Here is a 22,960-nt window from a genome sequence, read left to right on the forward strand (position 1 = left end):
TGCGTGTAAACCTCACTACCCTGGCCTCAAGAGGTGCGCTAGTGACTGACGCTATTGCGGTCTTTAGCATCTTTGTTAGTGTGCCCGCCTCCCATGCCGGAGACGGCGGTTCAAGTCCCGCTTGGAGCAGGTCGAGTAGGACTGGTTACACCCACAAAGATGGCAATATCCGTAATCCTTGTCCTTGTGGGGACTTTTTTTGGTCGGCATGAGAAAAACAGCTTATAAATCGCACTTAATGATGTTTATTGAAAATGTAAAAATTCAGAAAGTTTTCTGTGATGGGTAGGTTTAGGATTAGGGGATAGAATATACAGTTTGTACAGTATAAAAATCATTATGTCTACGGAAAGTTCCCATAAAACAATGAAACCCAACGTGTGTGTGTGTGTGTGTCCGTGTGTTACTAAGGTTATCATGTCAACATAATCCAAATATTCTTATTTCTAGATAAGGAAAATCTAGCTAAAACAGGTGGTAGCTGGTTTACATGGTTTCTAATCGGTCCAAGCTGGTTTAGATTGGTGAGTTAGGTGGCCTAGAAGCAGGTGGACCTGATGTTAACCTGACAGACCACTTTGGACCAGCAGTAAACCATCTGTCAGGTTCCAAAGAGCAGTTTGGACATTTTAAGCTGGTATACAGAATTGATACATGTCAACATACAAAGTCTTTGAAAAATCTGGTGTGTGTTACAGAATGTACATCAAACCAATCTACAATCCTCACCCAATAGCTTTCCTCTGCATACTGTATTTTATGAAAGTAATTGTGTGTTCAAGGTCAGGCCGTGTGCTTGTTGTGGTTATTGAAGTATGCAAAGTGAAAACATCAGCGAAATCGGAACAGACCTGCAACTAAATGTCCTTATGCATATTCAGACACAGTGGATATAGAACTGTAGCTGTGCAGGAACAGTCTCACAGTTTGATTTTTATTTTTAAAATGACCAGTTCAGTAATACTATATTACATTATAATCAGGTTTGTTCAGTAACTGTCCAGTGAATACTGCTATGAAGAAATAGAAAGCTAGTATAGATATACATTTACCAAACTGCTCTGGCTGTTTACTGTATTATATTTACACATTTTCAAAAACACTACAAAAGAAAGAAAGGAAGAAAATTGTATGCTTGCTACAAGTCGACATGAAACGCAGCCTGCAACCCATTTCACTTCTATATTGTGACATATTTCCGACTGAAACGTAATATTCGACGGTACAAAAATCTTTTTTTTCCCATCTAGGAACTAATTTAATTTAGATTTCATGGATATTTGACAGGATATGAAATACTGAATACTATATTGTTCTGAAATAATTCTACCTGTAGCTGTATGTAGGGAGAGTGGGGTAAGATGTGTCACCCCAAATATTTTGAATATTAAAATTTTTGGCTGGGTTATGAAAATGCAAATTATGTGCAGCAACATGTTTAGAATGGGATTATGCATTAGTAAATTGTTCTTTTTCATTTATGTTCATATGTACTTTATTGGAAAAGTAAATATATTCACATTTTTCCCAATTATTCAGTGTACCCCATGATGTCACGGGTTACCCCTAACATGGGGCAAGTTGTGTCACTGAACCACTGTGGTTATTATAGACACTTTCTTCTGAAATATGATGTCACATTAGTTCAATTTCAGTAGAAAGTTCCACTGTCTATTGTCAATAGTGTAGCGATGCTTGAAGTCATTTTCAAACCAAGCAGCTTTTTATTATGGAAGCTTGTTTTCGCCACTAAATAAAAAAAATTTAAAAGGTAAATGCGACTTTTTATCTCACAATTCTGATTTTATAACTCGCAATTTTGACTTTTTCACGCAATTCTGACTTTATAACTCACAATTGTGAGTTTATATCTCGCAATTGCGAGAAAAATAGTCAGAATTATGAGATAAAAACTCACAATTACCTTTTTTATTTTTTATTTCATGGCGGAAACGAGCTTCCATATTGGTCAAAGCGGCAAATCTGAGTAGGAACATCTTTTGTGAAAATCCTCACGTGAAATTCCGAAAAACTGCATTGATTCTTATTTAAATAACTGGATTTCTATGGAAGCTTCTTTCCATCATGGAATAAAAAAAAATAAAAAAGGTAATTGCGAGTTTTCTCAAAATTCCATTTTTTTCCCCCTCAGAATTTCAAGTTTATATCTTATTCATTAGAAAGAAAAAAGTCAGAACTGCAAGATATGAACTCGCAATTGCAAGAAAAAAGTATATTAATATTTATATTAATTTCTTTATGATATTTATATCTCACAATTCAGTTTTTTTCTCAGAATTCTGAGATAAAAAGTCACATTTACCTTTTTTATTTAAATAAGCTTTCAACCACAAAAATTCACCATACAGTAAAAGTGACCACACCTTTAGTCTTTGTTTGTGTAAAATAAATCTTGATAAGCGGCACAGTTTACCCCACTCTCCCCTACTATTCATTCTTTGAGTTTGCTTTGATTGAATATTAATAAATTACAAATGAACACCATTCAGTAGTTAATATACATAAATTTGTAAGAATGTTAACAGTTCTCAGTACCTCCTTCTATTATTCATAAATCATGAACTCAAAGTACTATTCTAGCAGGTGACCTTTGACCTGAGTGGATTCAATTGACCTACTTCAGCTGTTTATACTCTCAAATAAAAGTAGTCATTTGTACAGTGACAGTAACATTTGAAAAGCATTGTGATATTTTCAGGAAAAAGAAAAAAAAATCCATTCAAAGTCATCACAATCATAATCGACTGTAATCAAAAGATCTTTCATTTTCAAATCAGACAAGTCTCAACAGCATCCTTGAAAGATCACCATTAGAAATGTTTAAAGTTATTTTTACACAGTCTGTCATAAATGTGGCAAACTTTCACTGTTCCTCCGGACAGCCCAGAAGCTCCGCCCTCATAGTGATGCGTCCGTACCACGACCACGGAAGAATCCGGATGAATCGGGCGTAGATCGGCGGATCTATCACGTTCTTTCTGTGTGTTTCATTGTCAAAGTTTCCTTGGAAGATCTGCCAATGACACAGCAGGACAATGAATTATTAAAAATGCTGAATCAGGTGAAAGGACCACATTCTGATGTCATGTAAAAGTGCACAATAATGTGGCAGCGAAATAGGCCATATAAAGCAAACGTTTGGCTTTCATACACCCTTAACCTGCGCTCTTTTAATAGCACTCGTTAAAGGACGTCGTTCACAGATTAGTCCTCTGAGAGAATCTATTCCAGTAGACCGTCTCTTATCAGCACACTGTCAGAATAGATTACCCACCCAACACCACTAACAACCCCCAGCCATGACACTCATGACCTTACAGTGTGTGTGTGTGTGTGTGTGTGTGTATTTAGAGGACAAAAACCACCGTCTCTGTATGTTCAGAGGGAAGGAAGAGGGTTATGAGGAGAAAAGATAACACATCACATCTTGAGACTGAAAAAAAGTGAAAAAAGGGAATGTTTACTTAAATTCTGTCATTATTCACCCTCATGAGTAAACCTGTATGACTTAAGGGATAGTTGAGCCAAAAACGAAAATTTTCCCATGATTTACTCACCCTCAAGCCATCCTAGGTGTATATGATGATCTTCTTTCAGATGAACACAATCTGAGATATATTTAAAAATATCTTTGCTCCTCCAAGCTTTATAATGGGGGCACATTTTAAAGCCAAAAAAAAAAAAAAAAAAATGCATTCATTCATTATAATACGGCTCCAGAGGGTTAATGAAGGCCTTCTGAAGCGAAGCAATGGGTTTTTGTAAGAAAATATCTATATTTAAAACTTTATAAATTCAAATAACTAGCTTATGTTCATCTGAAAGAAGATAGTCATATACACCTAGGATGGCTTGAGGGTGAGTAAATCATATGATAATTTTCATTTTTGGGTGAACTATCCCTTTAATTCTATGGAACAACAAACAATTTTTTTCATTTATTAAAATATTTTAGTAATAAATAACAATATTTACCTACACTACCATTCAAAAGTCAGCAATATTTTTTAATATAAGTTTTTAAAAGTGTCTTAAACTCACCAAGGCTGCATTTATTTGATCAAAAATACAGTAAAAACAGAAATACTGTAAAATATTCATCAATTTAAAATACCTGTTTTATATTTGAATATATTTTAAAATGTAATTTATTCCTGTGATGTAAAGCTGAATTTTCAGCATCATTACTCCAGTCTTCATTGTCACATGATCCTTCAGAAATCATTCTAATATGCTGAAATTATAAATATCCTTACTGTCACTTTCGATAAATTTAATGCATCCTTACTGAAAAAAAAATATCATTTTGTTTTATCTTAATGACCTCATACTTTTGAATGGCAGTGTGCTTATATATAAAATTATTTTTGTGTCTATTTAATTAAAAATTATGGAAAATATGCTATGATTATTTCTAGACTTTCACTGCATTTTAGTTCTTATATTAAACACTTTACCTGGCTACAGTGGCTGTTAAAAATAACATTGTGTTATATATTGAATATTGTCAAAATTGGAAAAATATTTAATTTAATTTTAATATTTACTCATTTTTATAATATTTTATTTTAAAATAATAAATAAACAATCAATCAATGCACTCAGAAGCACCTGGAACACCTTATCAACCACACAGCAACACTGGAATCAGTCAAGTTGTATTTGTCTAATGAATGTTAAATAGAAATAACTGTCTCTCTTCTTTATAGAAGGACTTCTGCTGGAGTTTTGTGTCTGACAAAAGCTTTCGTCTTGTCAGCTGCTGCCGCTCCGGACTGGAAGCATGGAGGTGATTCTTCAGCTAGAGGTGGGAGATTGTCATAAAAATGCTGAGAGGTTCAAAATGTCTCGCAGCTAATGCCAATGTCATGTCCTTCACTGAGTCTGTGTGAGAGGCTCCATCTATTCCTTACAATCACCTGAGTGATTTTTATGAAAGACATTAAATTCTCATAAGGTAAAGAAGGTAAATAAATAAAAAAAAGTATGGTATCTCCTTCAAATAGCATCAAATATCAAAAATGAAACATACAGGTTCATTCACATACTCCATTGAACACAGCAAGTGTCCTACCTTATCCTTCTGTTGTTTCTCATCCTGATATATGAGCCATCTCTCTCCATCATTACTGAACGCCAATTTAAAGGAACCAACAAACTGTACATGCCCGAAATCTTTGGCTCCTTGGGTGATAATTCCTGTGATTTTGGTTGTAATCAGCAAATCCACCTGGTGATAATGAGAGAGAGATGTTTCTGTGAAGAAAACAGCAGCCCACAGCCCACATATATCACTTAAGAAGCACATTTTACACTCCAAAAAAAAAAAAAACCCTTCTAAAACATCTATTATAATGCAATGAAATATTTACAATTTTTATGTTATCTACAGAAAATGTTTTTTTTTTTTCATCAGCATACAGCTAATTTTGAAGGGAGAAAATGGTGTAGTTATGGTGTATTGAGCTCAAAGATAGATTTCAGCAACAATGAAATAAAATGATGAAAAGGGAATAGTAAAATTGCAGGAGTAGCTGTGCAAAAATAGAAACGGGGCATCCAACTGAAGGCGCTTGCAGTGTAGACGGCTCTGCTCATGTCTAAAAGTGTCACTGTAAAGTAGGTTATTCCTCTGCAAATCACTAGAAAGGTGTCTGAGGGTAAAACAAATCTCACACCTGCTTTGGTAGGACTTTCTCTCAACCTGTTATCTGTTCAATACAGCTTGAATTTAGTGCCCTTCACGGGATGATGGACGTCAGAGTAAATCACAGCGCTCGTCTGCACTGCAGAGTTTCCCCTCGGAGGACCGGAGTAAATCAGCGCCACTGACACCGCAGGAACGTCTTCAGGACGCTGGATTTTGTAAGTCTATTACTTTAGTGGTATTACAGGATTTCAAGTCTGCTGTAATTAACTGCTCTGGAGCTTCTTGTTTTTTGCCAGTCCTGATTAATGAACTTGGCCGTGCCTCATGAAAATGAAGATGACATGATGCCCAAAGGCCTGAAACTACAGTGTGCTTCTCGCTAAATTCAGCATATACATCTCTGGATGGTTAGGGTTGGGCAAATTCATGTTTTTCAATTCATGAATTAAATTGGCCACACCCACAGGGCGTGTTTATGTAAATTGTATTTAAAACATTAAAAAATGACAAAATGTAGACCATTTATACCTATTTTCTTTTCTTTTTTTTGTCATAATAGGTCAAATAACTTTAATGAGACTAATAATAATATTAATTATAATAACATAGTTCTATTTATTTTTAAGTCTCTTTATTTTAAGATACATTTTGCAGACTAATGTCTTTTTCTCAGCTAAAGAACTTTAGTTGAAAAAAGAATTGAAAAATGAATTAACACAACCATCAAAGCAGAATTTAACTCTGACAAAGCATCATTTTGTTTTCAAACAGCTCTATAAAATAATGGCATAGCAATTATTAATTTATTATTTATTATAAATGGTATATTGAGTAAATTAAAATGTATTAAATATAATGAATTAAGTACTTATAAGTACAATAAGCACATTTGTACTCATATCATTATATTTAATAAATTCACATCATAGGCGATACTTTTTTATATTTTTATTCTTTTTATTTTAAAATAATATTTTTATTTTTAATTGTTTTTACAGTATTGAAATTAGTTTAGAGAAATATCTATTCCGTCATATTAAAATAAATAAAATAAATATTATTATTGCTATTTTAATAATTATTAATATCATATATTTCTGGAAATACCTCATATGATAACATACAGTATTTATGGATAATTCATATTAAACAATGAAATGTAGGCATATAATTAAAATCTACAGCTGTTATATGAATGTTTTTGTTTGGTTTCCTACATCCTGAATGGGACACAACTGTGCAGTCAGTTTCTTTCGCTCTCTCTCCTCCTGCCTCCGTATTATTATTTCATGAGGTTCTGCTTTCTGACCTGGACTGACGTGAGCAGCATTCACAGCAGCTCTGCAATCTCAGAGGAGGGTTTGAGCGGCTGGGCTCGGCTCTGCAAGCGTGCAGGTGTAATATAATATATACATTAGGCTGGTCTCTCGGATCCAATTTCCCAATCTCAGTTCAATGGATACAGACTCAGCCATTTAAAACCATCATGACTCTCAGTTCTGAGAACGAGTTCAGATTTACGGTCAGTTTTATCAGCAGGGCAAACACTGACAATGAGTGGTCTACCAGTTTAGCTAGATTAGTGATGTTGGTGGTGCAGTAGATGACCTCAAACTGACCTGTGAGTGGACATGGAGGGTTATGGAAGAAATGAAAGATTATCCTGCAGTATATTGATTGCATGAGGATGAATGTGTTTGTGGCATGGAAAATTTTGGCTAAAATCATATACTGAACAAGGTTGATGCCACATCCTACCACCCACCATGTGTCAAATTCAGCCCACTTGGATCTCTAAATAATCCAATTGGCTGAAATAACTTTTATGATATAATATCCTATTTGGTGCCTACTTAGAAATCCTAAAATCACCACATAAATATTCTCTGGCTGTCGTAAAAATAATACCAGCTGTTTATCACTCCAATTTGTGCTTGTCACTGTGTGACTTTTAAACTCCCTCAGAGGCAGAAACTGTACAAAGTCATGAATATTTAATGTAGTAAACATTGTTTAGTTCACGATTGGTTGTCCTGTTGCTAAATAACATTTGAGCACCTTTGGCACCACAATTCCAGATAGAGCTTCATAAACCATGATTTATAGTGTTTTTAACAATGGGTTAAAAAAATTATGATAAGAGGAAAAAACAACAGCGAAAACACAGAAAAGCTTGATATTTAGTCTTAACGAGCAAAATCTCATTTTTTTCCACTTTTGATCAATTTAATGTGTCCTTGGTGAATAAAAGTATTAATTTCTTTCAAAAAAATGTTACTGAGCCCAAACTTTTGAACAGTAGATAGTAGTACACTCACCAGCCACTTGATTAGGTACACCCATTTAACTGCTTTTTAATGCAAATATCTAATCAGCCCATCACATGTCAGCAAATGCATTTAGGCATGTAGACATGGTCAAGACGATCTGCTGAAGTTCAAACTGAGCATCAGAATGGGGAAGAAATGTGATTTAATGACTTTGAATGTGGCATGGTTGTTGGTGCCAGATGGGCTGGTCTGAGTATTTCAGAAACTGCTGATCTACTGGGATTTTCGCGCACAACCATCTCTAGGGTTTACAGATAATGGTCCGAAAAAGAGAAAATATCCAGTTAGTGGCAGTTCTGTGGAGATGGTCCTCACTGCAGAACACAAGATCCAGGGGGCGGGGTCTGGATCTAGATCCAACTCCTCCCACTTTACATACCCCTAAACCTACCCGTCTCTGCCCCCTGGATCTAAACCTACCCATCTCCACCCCCTGCATCTGGATCCAACTCCTACCACTTTACATATCCCTTAACCTACCGTCTCCGCCCCCTGGATATCAAGTGTTCTGCAGTGAAGGGCTACTGGTTCTGTGGGTTAAAATGCCTTGTTGATGCCAGAGATCAGAGGAGAATGGCCAGACTGTTTAGAGCTGATAGAAAGGCAACAGTAACTCAAATAACCGCTTGTTACAACCAATGTTTAGAAGAGCATCTCTGAACATACAACGCGTCGAAAATTGAAGCAGATGAGGTACAGCAGCAGAAGACACACCAGTGCCACTCCTGTCAGCCGAGAACATGAAACTGAGGCTATAATTCACAAGGGCTCACCAAAACTGGACAAAAGACAATTGGAAAAACACTGATTGGTCTGATGAGTCTCGATTTCTGCTGCGACATTCAGATGGGAGGGTCAGAACATGAAAGCTGGATCAATCCTGCCTTGTATCAACAGTTCAGGCAGCTGCTGGTGTAATGGTGTGGAGGATATTTTCTTGGCACACTTTGTACCCCTTAGTACAAATTGAGCATCTTTAAAACGCCACAGCATACCTGAGTATTGTTGCTGACCATGTCCATCCCTTTATGACCATGGTTTACCATCTACTTCCATCAGGATAACACACTCAGCTCAAATCATCTCAAACTGGTTTCTTGAACATGACAATGAGTTCACTCAAATGAGCTTCACAGTCACCAGATCTCAATCCTTTGGGATGTGCTGGAACAAGAGATTCTCATCATGGATGTGCAGCCGACAAATCTGCAGCAACTGTGTGATGTTCTCATGTCAATATGGACCAAAATCACTGAGGAATGCTTCCAGCAACTTGTTGAATCTATGCCACGAAGAACTAAGGCAGTTCTGAAGGAAAAAGGGTACCAAAACCTGGTACTAGCAAGGTCTATCTAATAAAGTGGCCGGTGAGTGTACAGTATATACACAGTAATATTTACAGCATGAAAGTCTCAAGTCTCACCTGCAGCCACTGTGATTGGTCGTTATGGGCTGACGTCCATGCATTGACCTTGCCCTGTTTGTCCAGTCTGGCCTTGGAGGGTTCCCAGGAGAACATGTCCATGTTCAGGGTCTGAAACACACTGGAGGAGGTTATTTGATAGTCCTGGATGTGTCCGGTCTTCATCCCTATGGGCTCTGAGCATCCTGAAAAAACAATTGCAAGAGTGAACATAATTCTCATGACTCATGACTGTGTTGAACACTGTGCCCATAGTGTCAAAACACAGACCTGTGAGCTCACAGCCCAGGAGCTCCATTCGCAGTGTGCAGTGTTTCCTGCAGACTTGTGGGTAAATACGGATGTATTGCGCTTCAATCGGTGGGCTGAAGGAGTTGGCCGAGGGGGCATTGTTATCGGTATTTCCTGTGAATATCTGCATTAAAATAGCATAAAACTTTTAATAGCAAAAATAAAAACATCCAAAAATGCAAAAATCACAAATCATGCAAATATGTACAAATATTATAAAACACCAAAAGCATTTGCTTATTGTACTTTACATTCGCAGGTCAAATAATCACGTACAATGATGCTAAATCATATAAAACAAGAATTCAAATATAGCTGGCCTAAATTAAGATAAATGTTACATTGAAGGGATAAAACAGTTCACAGGCAGATTTGTTGCAGATGTATAAAATAAGAAGAGTCTGACTGATAAAAATAAAAACTGGAAAGAGGGACAAGTTGGCAGGAGAAGTTCTTAAGCGTACACTTTCTTAATTTAAAAAAATCCCCCCAGGCTCTCTCATCTCATCTGGAACGAACGGCGTGCCCTGTCTTACCATGTCCTCATCTGTGTCCTTGACTTTAAACATGCTCCAGGCCTTTCCGTCATCGCTGTATGCCACTTTATATGATTTCACATACTCGGGGCTTCCGATTCGCTTGGCACCCTGTGTTATCAGTCCGGTCACCCTCATCCTCCGCTGTAGATTTATCTGTGAGGGGACAGCATAAAATCGATGGCCTCAGCTCACAAGATGAACGAGCGAAGCCTCGTGGGCTGTGGAGTAATAATTTGTCCCTATCAGAAATTGCTGTGGTAGAGACAATAATGGCCGTGTATCTGGAGAGGGGCTGTGTGGAAGTTAGCTATGAAAGTTTGCACTCTCTCTATATATATATAGTTCAACAGTTCAACAGAAAAACGGGATTCTTTTTTTCCTTTAAAGACGGACCTGTTGTGAGTTCCGAGGTTGTTAATTGATGAGATATACTTTTGTTGAAGCCATCTGATTGCATTATTTCAACTTATTTTTAAAAGAATTGTTTTTAAAAGCGAATTAGTAGTGAAAAACTACATTACCCATGATACTGTGCAGAAATTCCACCAATCAGAGAGTCGCGGCAAGCAAATTGCACCAAAAGAACCACCCACTCCCAATGAAGCACCGCGAATGACGTAATCGAGTCAGCATATTTTGCAACAAATATAAAATATATCGTTTTTATAGATATTATCATCAACTGTAAATGAATAGTTTTATTTTTCACCATAGATTTAAATTCAATTTGAAATGCTTCATGGGATTGTAGTTCTTTCCATCACCAAAGTCATTAAGTAGTTTTTTAAAATACCTATGGGAGAAATTAATGGAAAAAATGCTCCTGGAACCAACGCCTGAAACTTTCTGCTGCTTTGAACGAATGAACCCTGATAGTGGCTGTCAGGTAATGAAATTAAAGGGGACCCATTATGCCCCTTTTACAAGATGTAATATAAGTCTCTGGTGTCCCCAGAATGTGTCTGTGAAGTTTCAGCTCAAAATACAGCTTAAAATTTTGGGCTTTGTGATGTCACCAACCCAGGAAGAAGCTGATTGTAGTCCTACCAGATGTTTGTTGTAGTCCTTAAAAAGCAATTTCTATAAAAGAAAATATCTCCCTTTGCATTGAACTTTGAGCATTGTAACTTTGCAGATGTTGTTTATGTGCAAACATCAAACATTACAGATATTATGTACTGTATGCTTATTCTTCTGTATGTTCCCGTTCTCTGCAATAAAAAACAACAACATTACACACTAACTAAAGCTAAAAAAGTGAAATCATAATCAAGGACCCCTTTAATACAAATTAAATGTATTATTATTATTTATTTACTGATTTACTAATTTATCTATTTTAAAAATCTGTTTTTGCTTTAGTACAATGACAATGTAAAAGCCAAAATTTTATTTTTATTTGAGATCCTTGCCATCTAGTCGTTTGAAAACCCATCCTGGGTTGGATCACCACTTGATGTCCAATGTAAAATGTGGCTCCTGATGCAAAATCAAACTCTAAAGCAGCAATGAGAACATCTGAGGACTGGACACACAGGTAACACAGTTTTCCAGCAACAAATTGAGGTCTTATTTAAAAGCATATTGGCATCAAAGCCTTCTTTAATCCCTAGAGCACAAAAATGGAGTCAGGCAGACGAAGGACGCCAAGCAGAACAAGGCCAGGGGCGCTGGTGTTGTGTGGGCATAGCTGGTGGCAGTGTGCGGTTGCCACTTAAGTCATTACGGTGGCTGTGAACGCCCACACTGTTCTTTCTGTGTGTCTCCTAATGAAATCATGCCTTTAGAAGTCCTAAAATCTCTGATGAAATTTGCCTCCAAGTATAAACTAATTACTGTGGGGTGTTTATACTTTTCCTTGAAAGCAGTTACTGTGCTGAATAGTTGGTATACAGTTATGTTAAGTTAGTTGTTAAGGCAAACACCACTATTACTATTGCTCATATTTTGCTTATGAATTTATATTCAGTTATAAAAAAACAAATATAAAAGCATGGGATGAGACTTAAATGTGTACTGTATTAAGAAATGAATAGTCTTTTTGTTGAAGTTAGCTTAGATTTTCATTTAATGCAGTCAAAATGTGGCAGGATTACCTGAATCCATGGATATCGATCGCCCTCGGCTGCACTCCAGGCATTGACGAGGCCCTTCTTGTTGAGTCGGGCGAAGTACGGAAACCACTTCTGCAGTCCAAACAGAGCTCGGTGCGTGGAGGAAGCTGTTACCTGCTGGTTCGAAATGATCCCCCCTTCCATACCCAAAGGTCCAGAACATTCTGAGAGAACAGACAAAGAGATGGTAAGAAAAATCACATATAACTTATTCTCATCTTAAAGGGATAATTCACCCAAAGATGAAAATTCCATCATTAATTACTCACCCTCATGTCGTTACAAACCCGTAAGACTTATGTTTATCTTCGGAACACAAATGAAGATCTTTTTGATGAAATCTGAGAGCTTTCTGTCCCACCATTGACAGCTACACAGCTACCACTTAGACGCTTTAAAAAGTTCATAAAGAGATCGTAAAACTAATCCATATGAATTGAGTGGTTTAGTCCAAATTTTCTGAAGAGACTCGGTCGCTTTATATGATGAAAAGCTCAAGCTCAAACTTGCTGCGTAACACAAGAATGAACCTCACTGGTTCTTGCTGAAGCTCAAACGTGCTGTGTAACACATGAGAATGAACCTCACTGGTTCTCACATGTGAAGCAAACATGCTTGATCTTCCGTTTACCACAACTGATGTGTGCGTTGATTAATGTTTATATGTGAATAAAAGCTAAATTCAATCTGTTCATCATATAAAGCGATCGAGTCTCTTCAGAAAGTTTGGACTAAACTGCTCAATTCATTTGAATTAGTTTTAAGATACTTTATGAACTTTTTAAAGCATCAAAGTGTCAGCTGCATAGCTGTCTATGGAGGGACAGAAATCTCTCCGATTTCATCAAAAAGATCTTCATTTGTGTTCCAAAGATAAACGAAAGTCTTACGGGTTTGGAACGACATGACGGTGAGTAATTAATGACAGAATTTTCATTTTTGGGGATCTGTCCCTTTAAAATATTCAGTTGTTTCCTTCTCATAGACATTTAACTGGAGAGATTTTGCTCAAGTAACATTCTTCTCAAATGATTATCCTGAGAAAAAGACCCCCATAATCTCTATAGGGAGTTTCAGAAAAGATCTGAACCAAAGTAAACAATCAAAAGATATTTCAATATAAAATTAAACGTTTAAGATCAAATTCTTCCAAAACTGAATGTTCACATTCATTTCTATACGCTTAATGTATGTCAACAATTGTTTCATTCGAACCTTTTTTATTTTTAAAAGAAATATCAGTAACTACTCTGACAGAGTGTCCTGCAATACTTATTCAACACCGCTACTGAATATGCAGCGCAAAACAGGCAGTCTCCTTTCTCTAAAAAATAAATATAATAAGGGAAGATTAAGCAATTCAAAGGAATACCACAAATGCAGTGTTCCTTGGTCTCAAACGGTAATATGATAATATCATTCTTGCTCTCGCAGGTTCCTGCCACAGACTCCGTATGGGCCCCGGAAATGGCATTTTTCTCCGTTTTGTCCTCAAAATCATCTGGCAGGTCTGAACTTTTGGATGCAACGTCCTTGGATTCATCGATGGATGTTGTGTCCTTGCTCTCACACACAGAGATGCTGTCTTCACTCTCGAAGCCTAAGATGTCCTCCCTAGGGTCATTGCTGTCATCGGTTCGTCCACCTGCGGAGATGGCGCCCGCTCGCTGAGACATTAACGGAGTACTTGAACCATCTCCACTTAACGATCGCACCGACTGGGGAGATTCAAAAAGGAGCCGCAGGCTGTTCAGACTTGTCCGTAGGGAGCTTTGCCTGCTATGCTTGGACAGCATGATCGCAAACCAAACCTTATCGTGGGGAGTAACTTTATATACGCTCCTCTGAGAGCCGTGTAAGTAAGAGTGCATGACAGTAATCTTCAACTAATTCTATTATGCATTCAAAGATGTGTTAAGCTACAGCTGGGAATATCTTGTTTTGAGTCAGCACAAAAAATACCAGCAAATAAGTCATGGTTATGTAAGTATTGGTATTCTGGAGTCCTGGAGTCCTGGAGCGTACAGTGAGTTATGAGGGGTTTCTGGTACACTCAGGAGCAAGAATGTCTAGGAAATGTTGCATGGACAAAAATAAGCAACACAGAATCAGTTCCCCGCCTGAATTCATTGAAATGACAGAATGATTTCATGAGCAATGTGGTACCCTACTCTGTCAAAGTCATATTGGCCTCATTCACTCAGATTCTCCTAAAAAAGCTGTCGAAGGCAGATGGCTCTCATCCCCAAGCTGACACATGCAGAATCCAGTTTTAGTTTGAGTTTGCTCCTCAAGAGATGATAACGAATATTTATGCACATGGGTTTAATTAAATGAGGTGATGAAGTCGATTCACACTTACTGTACTGACAGTTCCGCCCCATGTATTCGCCGGGACACTGGCAGGTGTAGTTTGCTCGCAGGTCTGTGCAGCTGCCTCCATTTTTGCAAGGATTTTTCTCACACTCGTTAACATCTGAAAAGACAAGCAGACATCCACAGGCACCTCAGGAAATTATCAAAAGTGACAACTTGGGAAAAAAAAAGCTCCAAAAGGTCAAATATTGTTTCTCATTATGCGCTGATTTGCCACAGTGATGATAAATCTCTCTCATCATACTGATTTACATCGAAACTGCTTATTTACTTGCTAAGAGAAACTAAATGCAGAGAAGGAAATATTATTGCTTAAATGTTGTTCATATGAGACTTTGATACTGAAGAATCTACTTTGTTTCAAATGTCAAGCTTAAGCAGATTGTAGGAAAATGCATGCATTAGTGTTGACACGATATTGGAATTTCCAACTTCGATATGATACCTTGAAAAATATTGATATTCAATACCATTTTTGATACCACAGGGAAAACTGACATTTATGGGTCAATGACGTGACGGGTCATTTTTTGTCCAAAGGGCCTTAATATTAATAAAAAACAAAGACATGACATCCAATGTATGTAAGGTAGTACAACTAGATCTCTTTTATTGAATCCCAAAGGTTTTAATTATATTTTGCAACATATAAAGGTATTTTAAAGATTTTGAAGTGTCAAAAGGTCATTCGGTTTAACTGTCCAAAGGCCAATACAGCCATTTCATTTGTGATTAAAATATCTAAAAATATAATATAAATGTATATATTTTTTATTCTGGCATGATTTTATAACATCATAAATGGTATTAAAATTATGCGTAGAAGTTGTTGCTTTGTTATAAGAAAGAATGTCCGGAAAAATTAATTTAATTGATGTCATTCGGAGTTACCAATATAAAGGGACCGTTTTGGATCAAGTCATGCCGTCAGTATTTTGTGACAGGATGTGACATCATTCAGAATTAATTATATCTTCATTATGTTTTTTAAAAACCTTATTCTTCAATGATCCATATACCTCCATACAGATAATTTGTTATTATCTCATAATTTTTTAATAATTTGGTTGCAATAGCTTACACACAGCACAGGGAGGCTTTATTTGAATCATTGAACTAAATTTACAACAACAAAAAAAGACAAGTAAACAGTTAGTAATAAAATAAGAACAAATAAACAAATTGCAAACAATAGCACAAATAATTACAATAGAATAAAGAGATAAATAAACATGGCTTTAAGGTTTTCAGGTGGGTCTAACAGTAGTATTCAGGTAAGAAATACTACAGAAATTAAAGTAATCAAATGTGAAGACTATCCTGTGTTATTTTATTGTAAAAATGAAATACAGATTAATGCTTACAATTAGAGTTACAAAAGTTTAGTCAAGAGCAGAGAGTGATTTTCTTTTTCTTTTTGATTAACATGACAGACAGCAGCAGGTTTATTAGACTGCTGTCACTTTAAGAGTTTACGCATGGATCCAATATACTTTTAGCATTTTTCCATTCCACTGCGCTACTTTTCCATTGTTTTTCAATGCAAACACGCGCTAGATGGACGTTTTTAACCTTTGCGCTCACGTCTTGCGTCTTTTGCAGCATCTTGTGCATGACAGGGCGTTCTAAAAACGTGCCGCTCAAGTTAAAAGAAGTTCAACTTTTTTTAAAAAAACGCTTCTCTAGACCTTGCACTTTTTTTCATTCCACTGACCTGCGTCTCACGTTTTTAACAGCAAAAACGTGTTCTGTGTGAAATGGTCCTTATACAACATGCATTTTCTCTCAACTATTTACATTCCAAAACAGACTGTATTTACCTGAATACTCAGCAAGACGGGCATTTTGACACCATTTTGTGTGTATTTGACCGTTTAAGTGCAATAAGCCACGAAAAAGAAGTCAATTTGGAGCTGTTTGAGAGGCAGCTTTATGAGAGCGCTATTTATATAGATTAGTGGTGGGTGTGCTTTTGGTGTGAGCACAAAAATTGCGGGAACGACTAAAATTATGCACAATACAAGGACTATTCAACCGGAGTGAATGAGACGAGTGAGTGAGAGGAGGGGTGTGTGTGTCAGTTCACCGTCAGAGAGAAGAGAGAGCAGGAACGTGCAGCTGGTATCGGTGAATCAATACTGCAGAAAAAGTGTACTGGAACCGTTTCAGATATTTCAGTATTGATACATGTCAAAATATCGATATTTTTGACAACATTAGTATGCATAAGATTGTACGAATTCATACGAATTTGCCACCAGTTCTCCAAAATGTAAAATAGTTACGAGTTGCCATGAAATAAGCAGGCTTCGTAACAGATTGACTCCTAGTAGAAAAGCTCATGTTCTCCTATCTCACAGTTATGCTGCACTGACTTCTCACTTTGATTTTTAAGCAGCACGAAAGGAACTCAAGAGACTCGTTACAGACAACAAGCTGTGGGGTTGTCCGAGCAGAAATTCAGAGATCTGCAAGGTGGAGCATAGGCTCAATTGTGTCAGGTATCTGGCAGAGATAAACCACACCTCTGGGTTTACTACAGCAGAAGAGCACTGGAGGGCAACAACAAAATCCACAGCTTAAACAGCATCATCTCATGGGCATGAAAGTACGGATGAACAGAACAAATGTGGGATTTAAGGATCTTGTGGCGTGGTGCCAAAATAAAAAGAAAAGCTAAAGGAATAGGACTTAAAATCTCATTGCAATTTCAAAACTAGACTTTTGCATTTCTGAAGAAAATGTGAGTGGGTCTTGCTCATTGTCACGATGCTGGATTGTTATGGAAGGTTTCCAGCTCATTTTATCAGCAAGTAGAGCAATAGTAGTATTAATGGTGACATTTTCATCCCACAAATGTAGTTCAGTTTAGTACTGAATATTACAGAGGCCACATTCTACAATTTTGTTGCATTTTAGGTCCAATTAAAGACCTTTCTTGCTTTCTGTACCTCCATTCTACTTTACCTGATATGTGTGATATGCTCACCTGTAGTTCTCACAGTTCTCACCTGGGTGCAGTGATGAATATGCATTGATATGTAAATGTGGGTGGTCATATGTCAATGTGCTCATACTGTACTTGTGATGATGAGCATATTAAGGGCCAGATTTACTAAACAGGGCAAAATTAGCATGCGCCCGCCGTCTAATAAAAGCGCAGATGCAGTTTCATCTCAGGCGCACAATCAGTTATGTTTTTTTGGGGGGTTGTAAATACTGGTGCAAATACCACTGAAATGACTACCGCAGACCTTGGTAAACCATGTTGCATGATTCATTTAAATACTCCACCCATAAATTTTGCATCTGAAATGGGAAACTCCTACAAATGCATATGCAATAAGATCAGGTGTAAAAATAACTGGTCCAATGCTGTTCTTTTGAACTTTCTATTCATTAAAGAATGCTGAAAAACTGTATCAGGTTTTACCCCAAAATATTAAACTGTCTTGAGCAGCAAATCAGCATATTAGAATGATTTCTGAAGGATCATTTAACACTGAAAACTGATGCAGTAATTATGCTGAAAATTCAGCTTTGCATCACAGGAATAAATTACATTTTAAAATATATTCAAATGAAAAACAGTTATTTTATAATATATGTGTGTTACTGTATTTTTGATCTAATAAATGCAACCTTGTTTGCATAAGAGACTAAATGAATGCTTAAGAGAAAATGGTTTCAAAAGCATTTTAAAAATCTTACCAACCTAAACTAGAAATAGTAGTGCATTGAACGCTTTTATTTCAAAAACGAAAGAAAGCTTTGTCCATGATATGACCCCCAACACAAAGCATTGTTTTTACTTTGGCACATTCATAGTGGGGAACGACCATTGGCATTCAGCCTTCATACTAGTCATGTGCATCCAAGCAACGCTGTCAGTTGAGATAGAACAAACTCGTCCTGATTGGTGGGATTCCCTCCGTGGGCCCAAAGTCCAGGCAGTCAAGCAAGTAAATTGGTGTGAGGAGCAGAGGGGGGTTGGTCGGCTGTCACGCTGGATTTGTGGTACTGTACGCTTTTTCCATAATAAAACACAGAGCTTCTGACCTAATAAATGTCATTTTGAGATGCCGAAGTTCCTTTTGGTTGCTTCTTCCCCTGATCAGAGCTCGTGCCATTGTTGAACACATGCTGAGTTCAGCATTTCATTTCTTACAAAATGCAAATTCAGTGTGCTGAGTTGTGCCAAGGCAACTACTGTAGGTTAATGAAGTCAGTGGTGCTCCACACAGTATGAACACTAAGTCAGAACCAGCATCAAATCCTGCATAGATGATATAGATGAGGATGGCAGCACTCCCTGAGGTGGCATGTACTTCACTTCTTTATGGCTCCTCTACAACAGTTTCACGGGATTGCACCAGTTCTCCTGTGAACCTCTTATTGAAAATGAATTGTGATCTAGCGGGTAACTTTTTCCCTGTGCTATACTTTCTCGCCCCCTCTCACTTCTGCTGCAATCTGTCTGTCTGCTCATGGTAAAAGCCACTGACATACAATTGCCATTTTTCTTGGTCTATTAAAAAAGGAAAATATATATTTTTTAGGGATTCAACTGGACATATTACATCACAGTTTCTTTCATTTATATTTTTTAACTTAATAATTCTCTGTCTTTGATTCTTTACTTTTTATTGATTTAAAATTCACTTCTGCTGCTATCTTTCTGTTCTATAGTAAAAGCAACAAACATAGAGTTTCAATATTTCTTGGTCTACACACACACACACACATCGCCTTGCTAGTACTGGTTTGGACCACCTTTTTCCTTCAGAACTGCCTTTATTCTTTGTGGCATAGATTCAACAATGTGCTGGAAACATTCCTCTGTGATTTTGATCCATATTGTCATGATAGCATCACACAGTTGCTGCAGATATGTTGGCTGCACATCAATGATGCGAATATCCCGTTCCATCACATCCCAAAGTTGCTCTATTTGATTGAGATCTGGTGACTGTGGAGGCCATTTGATTCTATTGAACTCATTGTCAAGTTCAAGAATCCAGTTGAGATGATTTGAGCTTTGTGACGGCGCATTATCCTGCTGGAAGTAGCCATCAGAAGATGGTACACTGTGGTCATAAAGGGATGGATATGGTCAGCAACAATACTCAGGTATGCTGTGGCGTTTAAAAGATGCTCAGTTGGTACTAAGGGGCACAAAGTGTGCCAAGAAAATATCCTCCACCATTACACCACCTGCAGCCTGAACCGTTTATACAAGGCATAATTGATCCAGCTTTCATGTTGTTTACGCCAGATTCTGACCCTACCATCTGAATGTCACAGCAGAAATCAAGACTTATCAGACCAAGCAACGTTTTTTCCAATCGTCTTTTGTCCAGTTTTGTTGAGCCCTTGTGAATTGTAGCCTCAGTTTGCTGTTCTCAGCTGACAGGAGTGGCACTGGTGTGTCTTCTGCTGCTGTAGATCATCTGCTTCAAGGTTGGACGTGTTGTGCATTCAGAGATGCTCTTCTAAACCTCAGTTGTAACAAGTGGTTATTTGACTTACTGTTGCCTTTCTATCAGCAGAACCAGTCTGGTCATTCTCCTTTGACCTCTGGCAACAACAAGGCGTTGTCGCCCACTGCCGCTCACTGGATATTTTCTCTTTTCAGACCGTTATCTGTAAACCCTAGAAAAGGCTGTGCCTGAAAATCCCAGTAGACCAGAAGTTTCTGAAATATTCAGACCAGCCATGTGCTGCCATGTGACTGGCAGATTAGATATTTGCGTTAAGCTGTTAAACAGGTGTACCTAATAAAGTGGCTAGTGAGTGTATCTGTCTTTTAATTTTTTTTTATTTCATCACATATTTAATTTTCTTATCTTTTCCAACAAATCTCAGTGGAACTCTTCACACAAGCTTTGCATTATAATGGAATAATGGTCTAAGCACAGGTTGTCTAGTGACATCCCTGGTTTTTTATACATGTCACACCCAGCTAAACATCCTACGAGGCTAATGCTGTGAAGTCTAATTATTATGAAAAAACCAAGCAGGTCATGGGGACTGGTGCAGATAATGAGACCGAATGTCATTCTCCAAAATGATTTTCTAAGGCCGTTGCTCAGTCTGTTTTCGCCCAGCCTCCAGCTGCTAACTAAGCCTCAGTGTCTTATCTTTCTCAGCTGTACTTTCACTCTGGCATTAATTATAGACCACGCTTAGAAGTCAATTCAGGAGACAGTGCAAATTAAGGTCACTGATGCACATGTGTGATGTGTATTAAGATGTGCAGGCTGTGTAGAACAGAGCACAGTATTCTTTCTCCCAATCCATGAAAAATGCAGGCGGTGTGAGGTAACCACAGAAACAGGAGAATCGGGACAAAAAAACAAAACAAATAATAACAAGCTCTTACAGCAGCAAACAGACAAAAAATAGCTCTTTGTTAATTATGTTCTTGTCACTTTGCTAAGTGTTCTGGTACAATACGCTATACAAGTGTTTTTGAGATTAAAAGAAGCAGAAAAACATAGATATTTACATTAATGTGGATTGTGTTTCTACACTAGTTGTTGGCTAATGCCAAAATAATACATTACAGCAAGTGCACTGTCGCATTGTACAAACTTGACATGCGTTCAGTCAGTACTCAAGTGGGTGACAGTTTCATTCAGATGTCTGTAGCATTGAACTAGACATGTTATTATTATGGTAGCTAGAGATAGAGATATATATTAGAGATGCACTGATGTATCGGCTAACAATAGGTATCGGCCGATAAAAGCTATTATTATCACTATCGCCGATTGTTTAAAAACTGCCGATGGTCAGGGCCGATTATATCCTGTCAATCAAAAGGGTGCGGAAAGACGTGTTCAGACTGCAACTCATACATACTGTGTGTGAAGAAAATCACTCTTGTGTTGAGTTTTAATGCAATATAATATTCTAAATGTGTTTTTAAAAGAAAATAAAGGTGTATGTTATATAGGCTATGTTGTTGAATGCATTACCTTGTTAAACACATGCAAAAAAGAACTTCACAGTCAAAAACAAGTCCATGGCCTGGAAGAGAGTGAGCCTCAGCAAGGTGAGAAAAGTAATGCACTTTCCATAAAGAGTAACATAATTAGTTACTTTTTTGGGGAGTAAAGCAATATTGTAACACATCACTTTTAAAAGTAACTTTCCCCAACACTGTATAAATATATATATATATATATATATATAGAATAGAAACATATCCACTGATAAGGTACAATCATATAATCTTCCTCATTATATAACTGACACTAAATTAAAATAAATGTGCCTAAAAAAGATGTTTCTTACTGTGTTGGCAGTGGACACCATCGAAGCCAAGTGGACATCTGCACAAATATCCGACAAAAGTGTCTCCGCGGTATGTCTCACTGTGTTCACACACCCCTCCGTTGTGACATGGGTTCGGGTGGCAGGGCCCTGAATGAGGAAAACACATAGTATCTGAAATCTGCGGGATTCATTTTTAAATGGTACTTAAAGGGTTAAATCACCCAAAAATGAAAATTCTGTCATTAATTACTCACTCTCATGTCGTTCCACACCCGTAAGACCTTCATTCATCTTTGGAACACAAATTAAGATATTTTTGATCAAATCCGATGGCTCAGTGAGGCCTGCATTGCCAGCAAGATAATTAACACTTTCAAATGTCCAGAAAGCTACTAAAGACATATTTAAAACAGTTCATGTGACTACAGTGGTTCAACCTTAATGTTATGAAGCGATGAGAATACCTTTTTTTGCGCCAAAACAACAAAATAATGACTTTATTCAGCAATATCTAGTGATGAGCGATTTCAAAACACTGCTTCATGAAGCTTCGAAGCTTTACGAATCTTTTGTTTCAAATCATTGGTTCGGAGCGCGTATCAAACTGCCAAAGTCACGCCCCCCAGTGGTAAACCATTAAAATTTCGAAATACTTATGACATAATGAAGCCTCGTTTATTGAAATCACGTGACTTTGGCAGTTTGATACACGCTCCGAACCACCGATTCGAAACAAAAGATTCGTAAAGCTTCGAAGCTTCATGAAGCAGTGTTTTGAAATCACCTATCGCTAGATATTGTTGAATAAAGGCATTATTTTGTTTTTTTGTTGCATTTGTAACATTAAGGTTGAACCACTGTAGTCAGATTAACTGTTTTAAATACGTCTTTAGTAGCTTTCTGGGCATTTGAAAGTGTTAATTATCTTGCTGGCA

At 37.2% G+C, this 22,960-nt stretch overlaps 1 protein-coding gene across 1 annotated transcript in view; it reads right to left on the reverse strand.

Moving 5' to 3' along the window:
- Positions 1-887: 887 nt before the first annotated feature.
- Positions 888-22,960, reverse strand: part of edil3b (EGF-like repeats and discoidin I-like domains 3b) — a 29,218-nt gene continuing 7,145 nt past the window's right edge. The window contains exons 4-11 of the mRNA XM_051909982.1: positions 22,044-22,172; positions 14,731-14,844; positions 12,351-12,532; positions 10,252-10,407; positions 9,695-9,839; positions 9,425-9,609; positions 5,096-5,251; positions 888-3,034 (exon numbers count right to left, since the gene is read on the reverse strand). Of these exons, the coding sequence (XP_051765942.1) occupies positions 2,885-3,034; positions 5,096-5,251; positions 9,425-9,609; positions 9,695-9,839; positions 10,252-10,407; positions 12,351-12,532; positions 14,731-14,844; positions 22,044-22,172 (1,217 nt within the window). The 3' untranslated portion in view covers positions 888-2,884. The remainder of the gene's footprint in view (positions 3,035-5,095; positions 5,252-9,424; positions 9,610-9,694; positions 9,840-10,251; positions 10,408-12,350; positions 12,533-14,730; positions 14,845-22,043; positions 22,173-22,960) is intronic.

This window comes from Ctenopharyngodon idella, chromosome 10 (genome assembly GCF_019924925.1).
Source record: "Ctenopharyngodon idella isolate HZGC_01 chromosome 10, HZGC01, whole genome shotgun sequence".
In the NCBI taxonomy this organism is placed as follows: domain Eukaryota; kingdom Metazoa; phylum Chordata; class Actinopteri; order Cypriniformes; family Xenocyprididae; genus Ctenopharyngodon; species Ctenopharyngodon idella.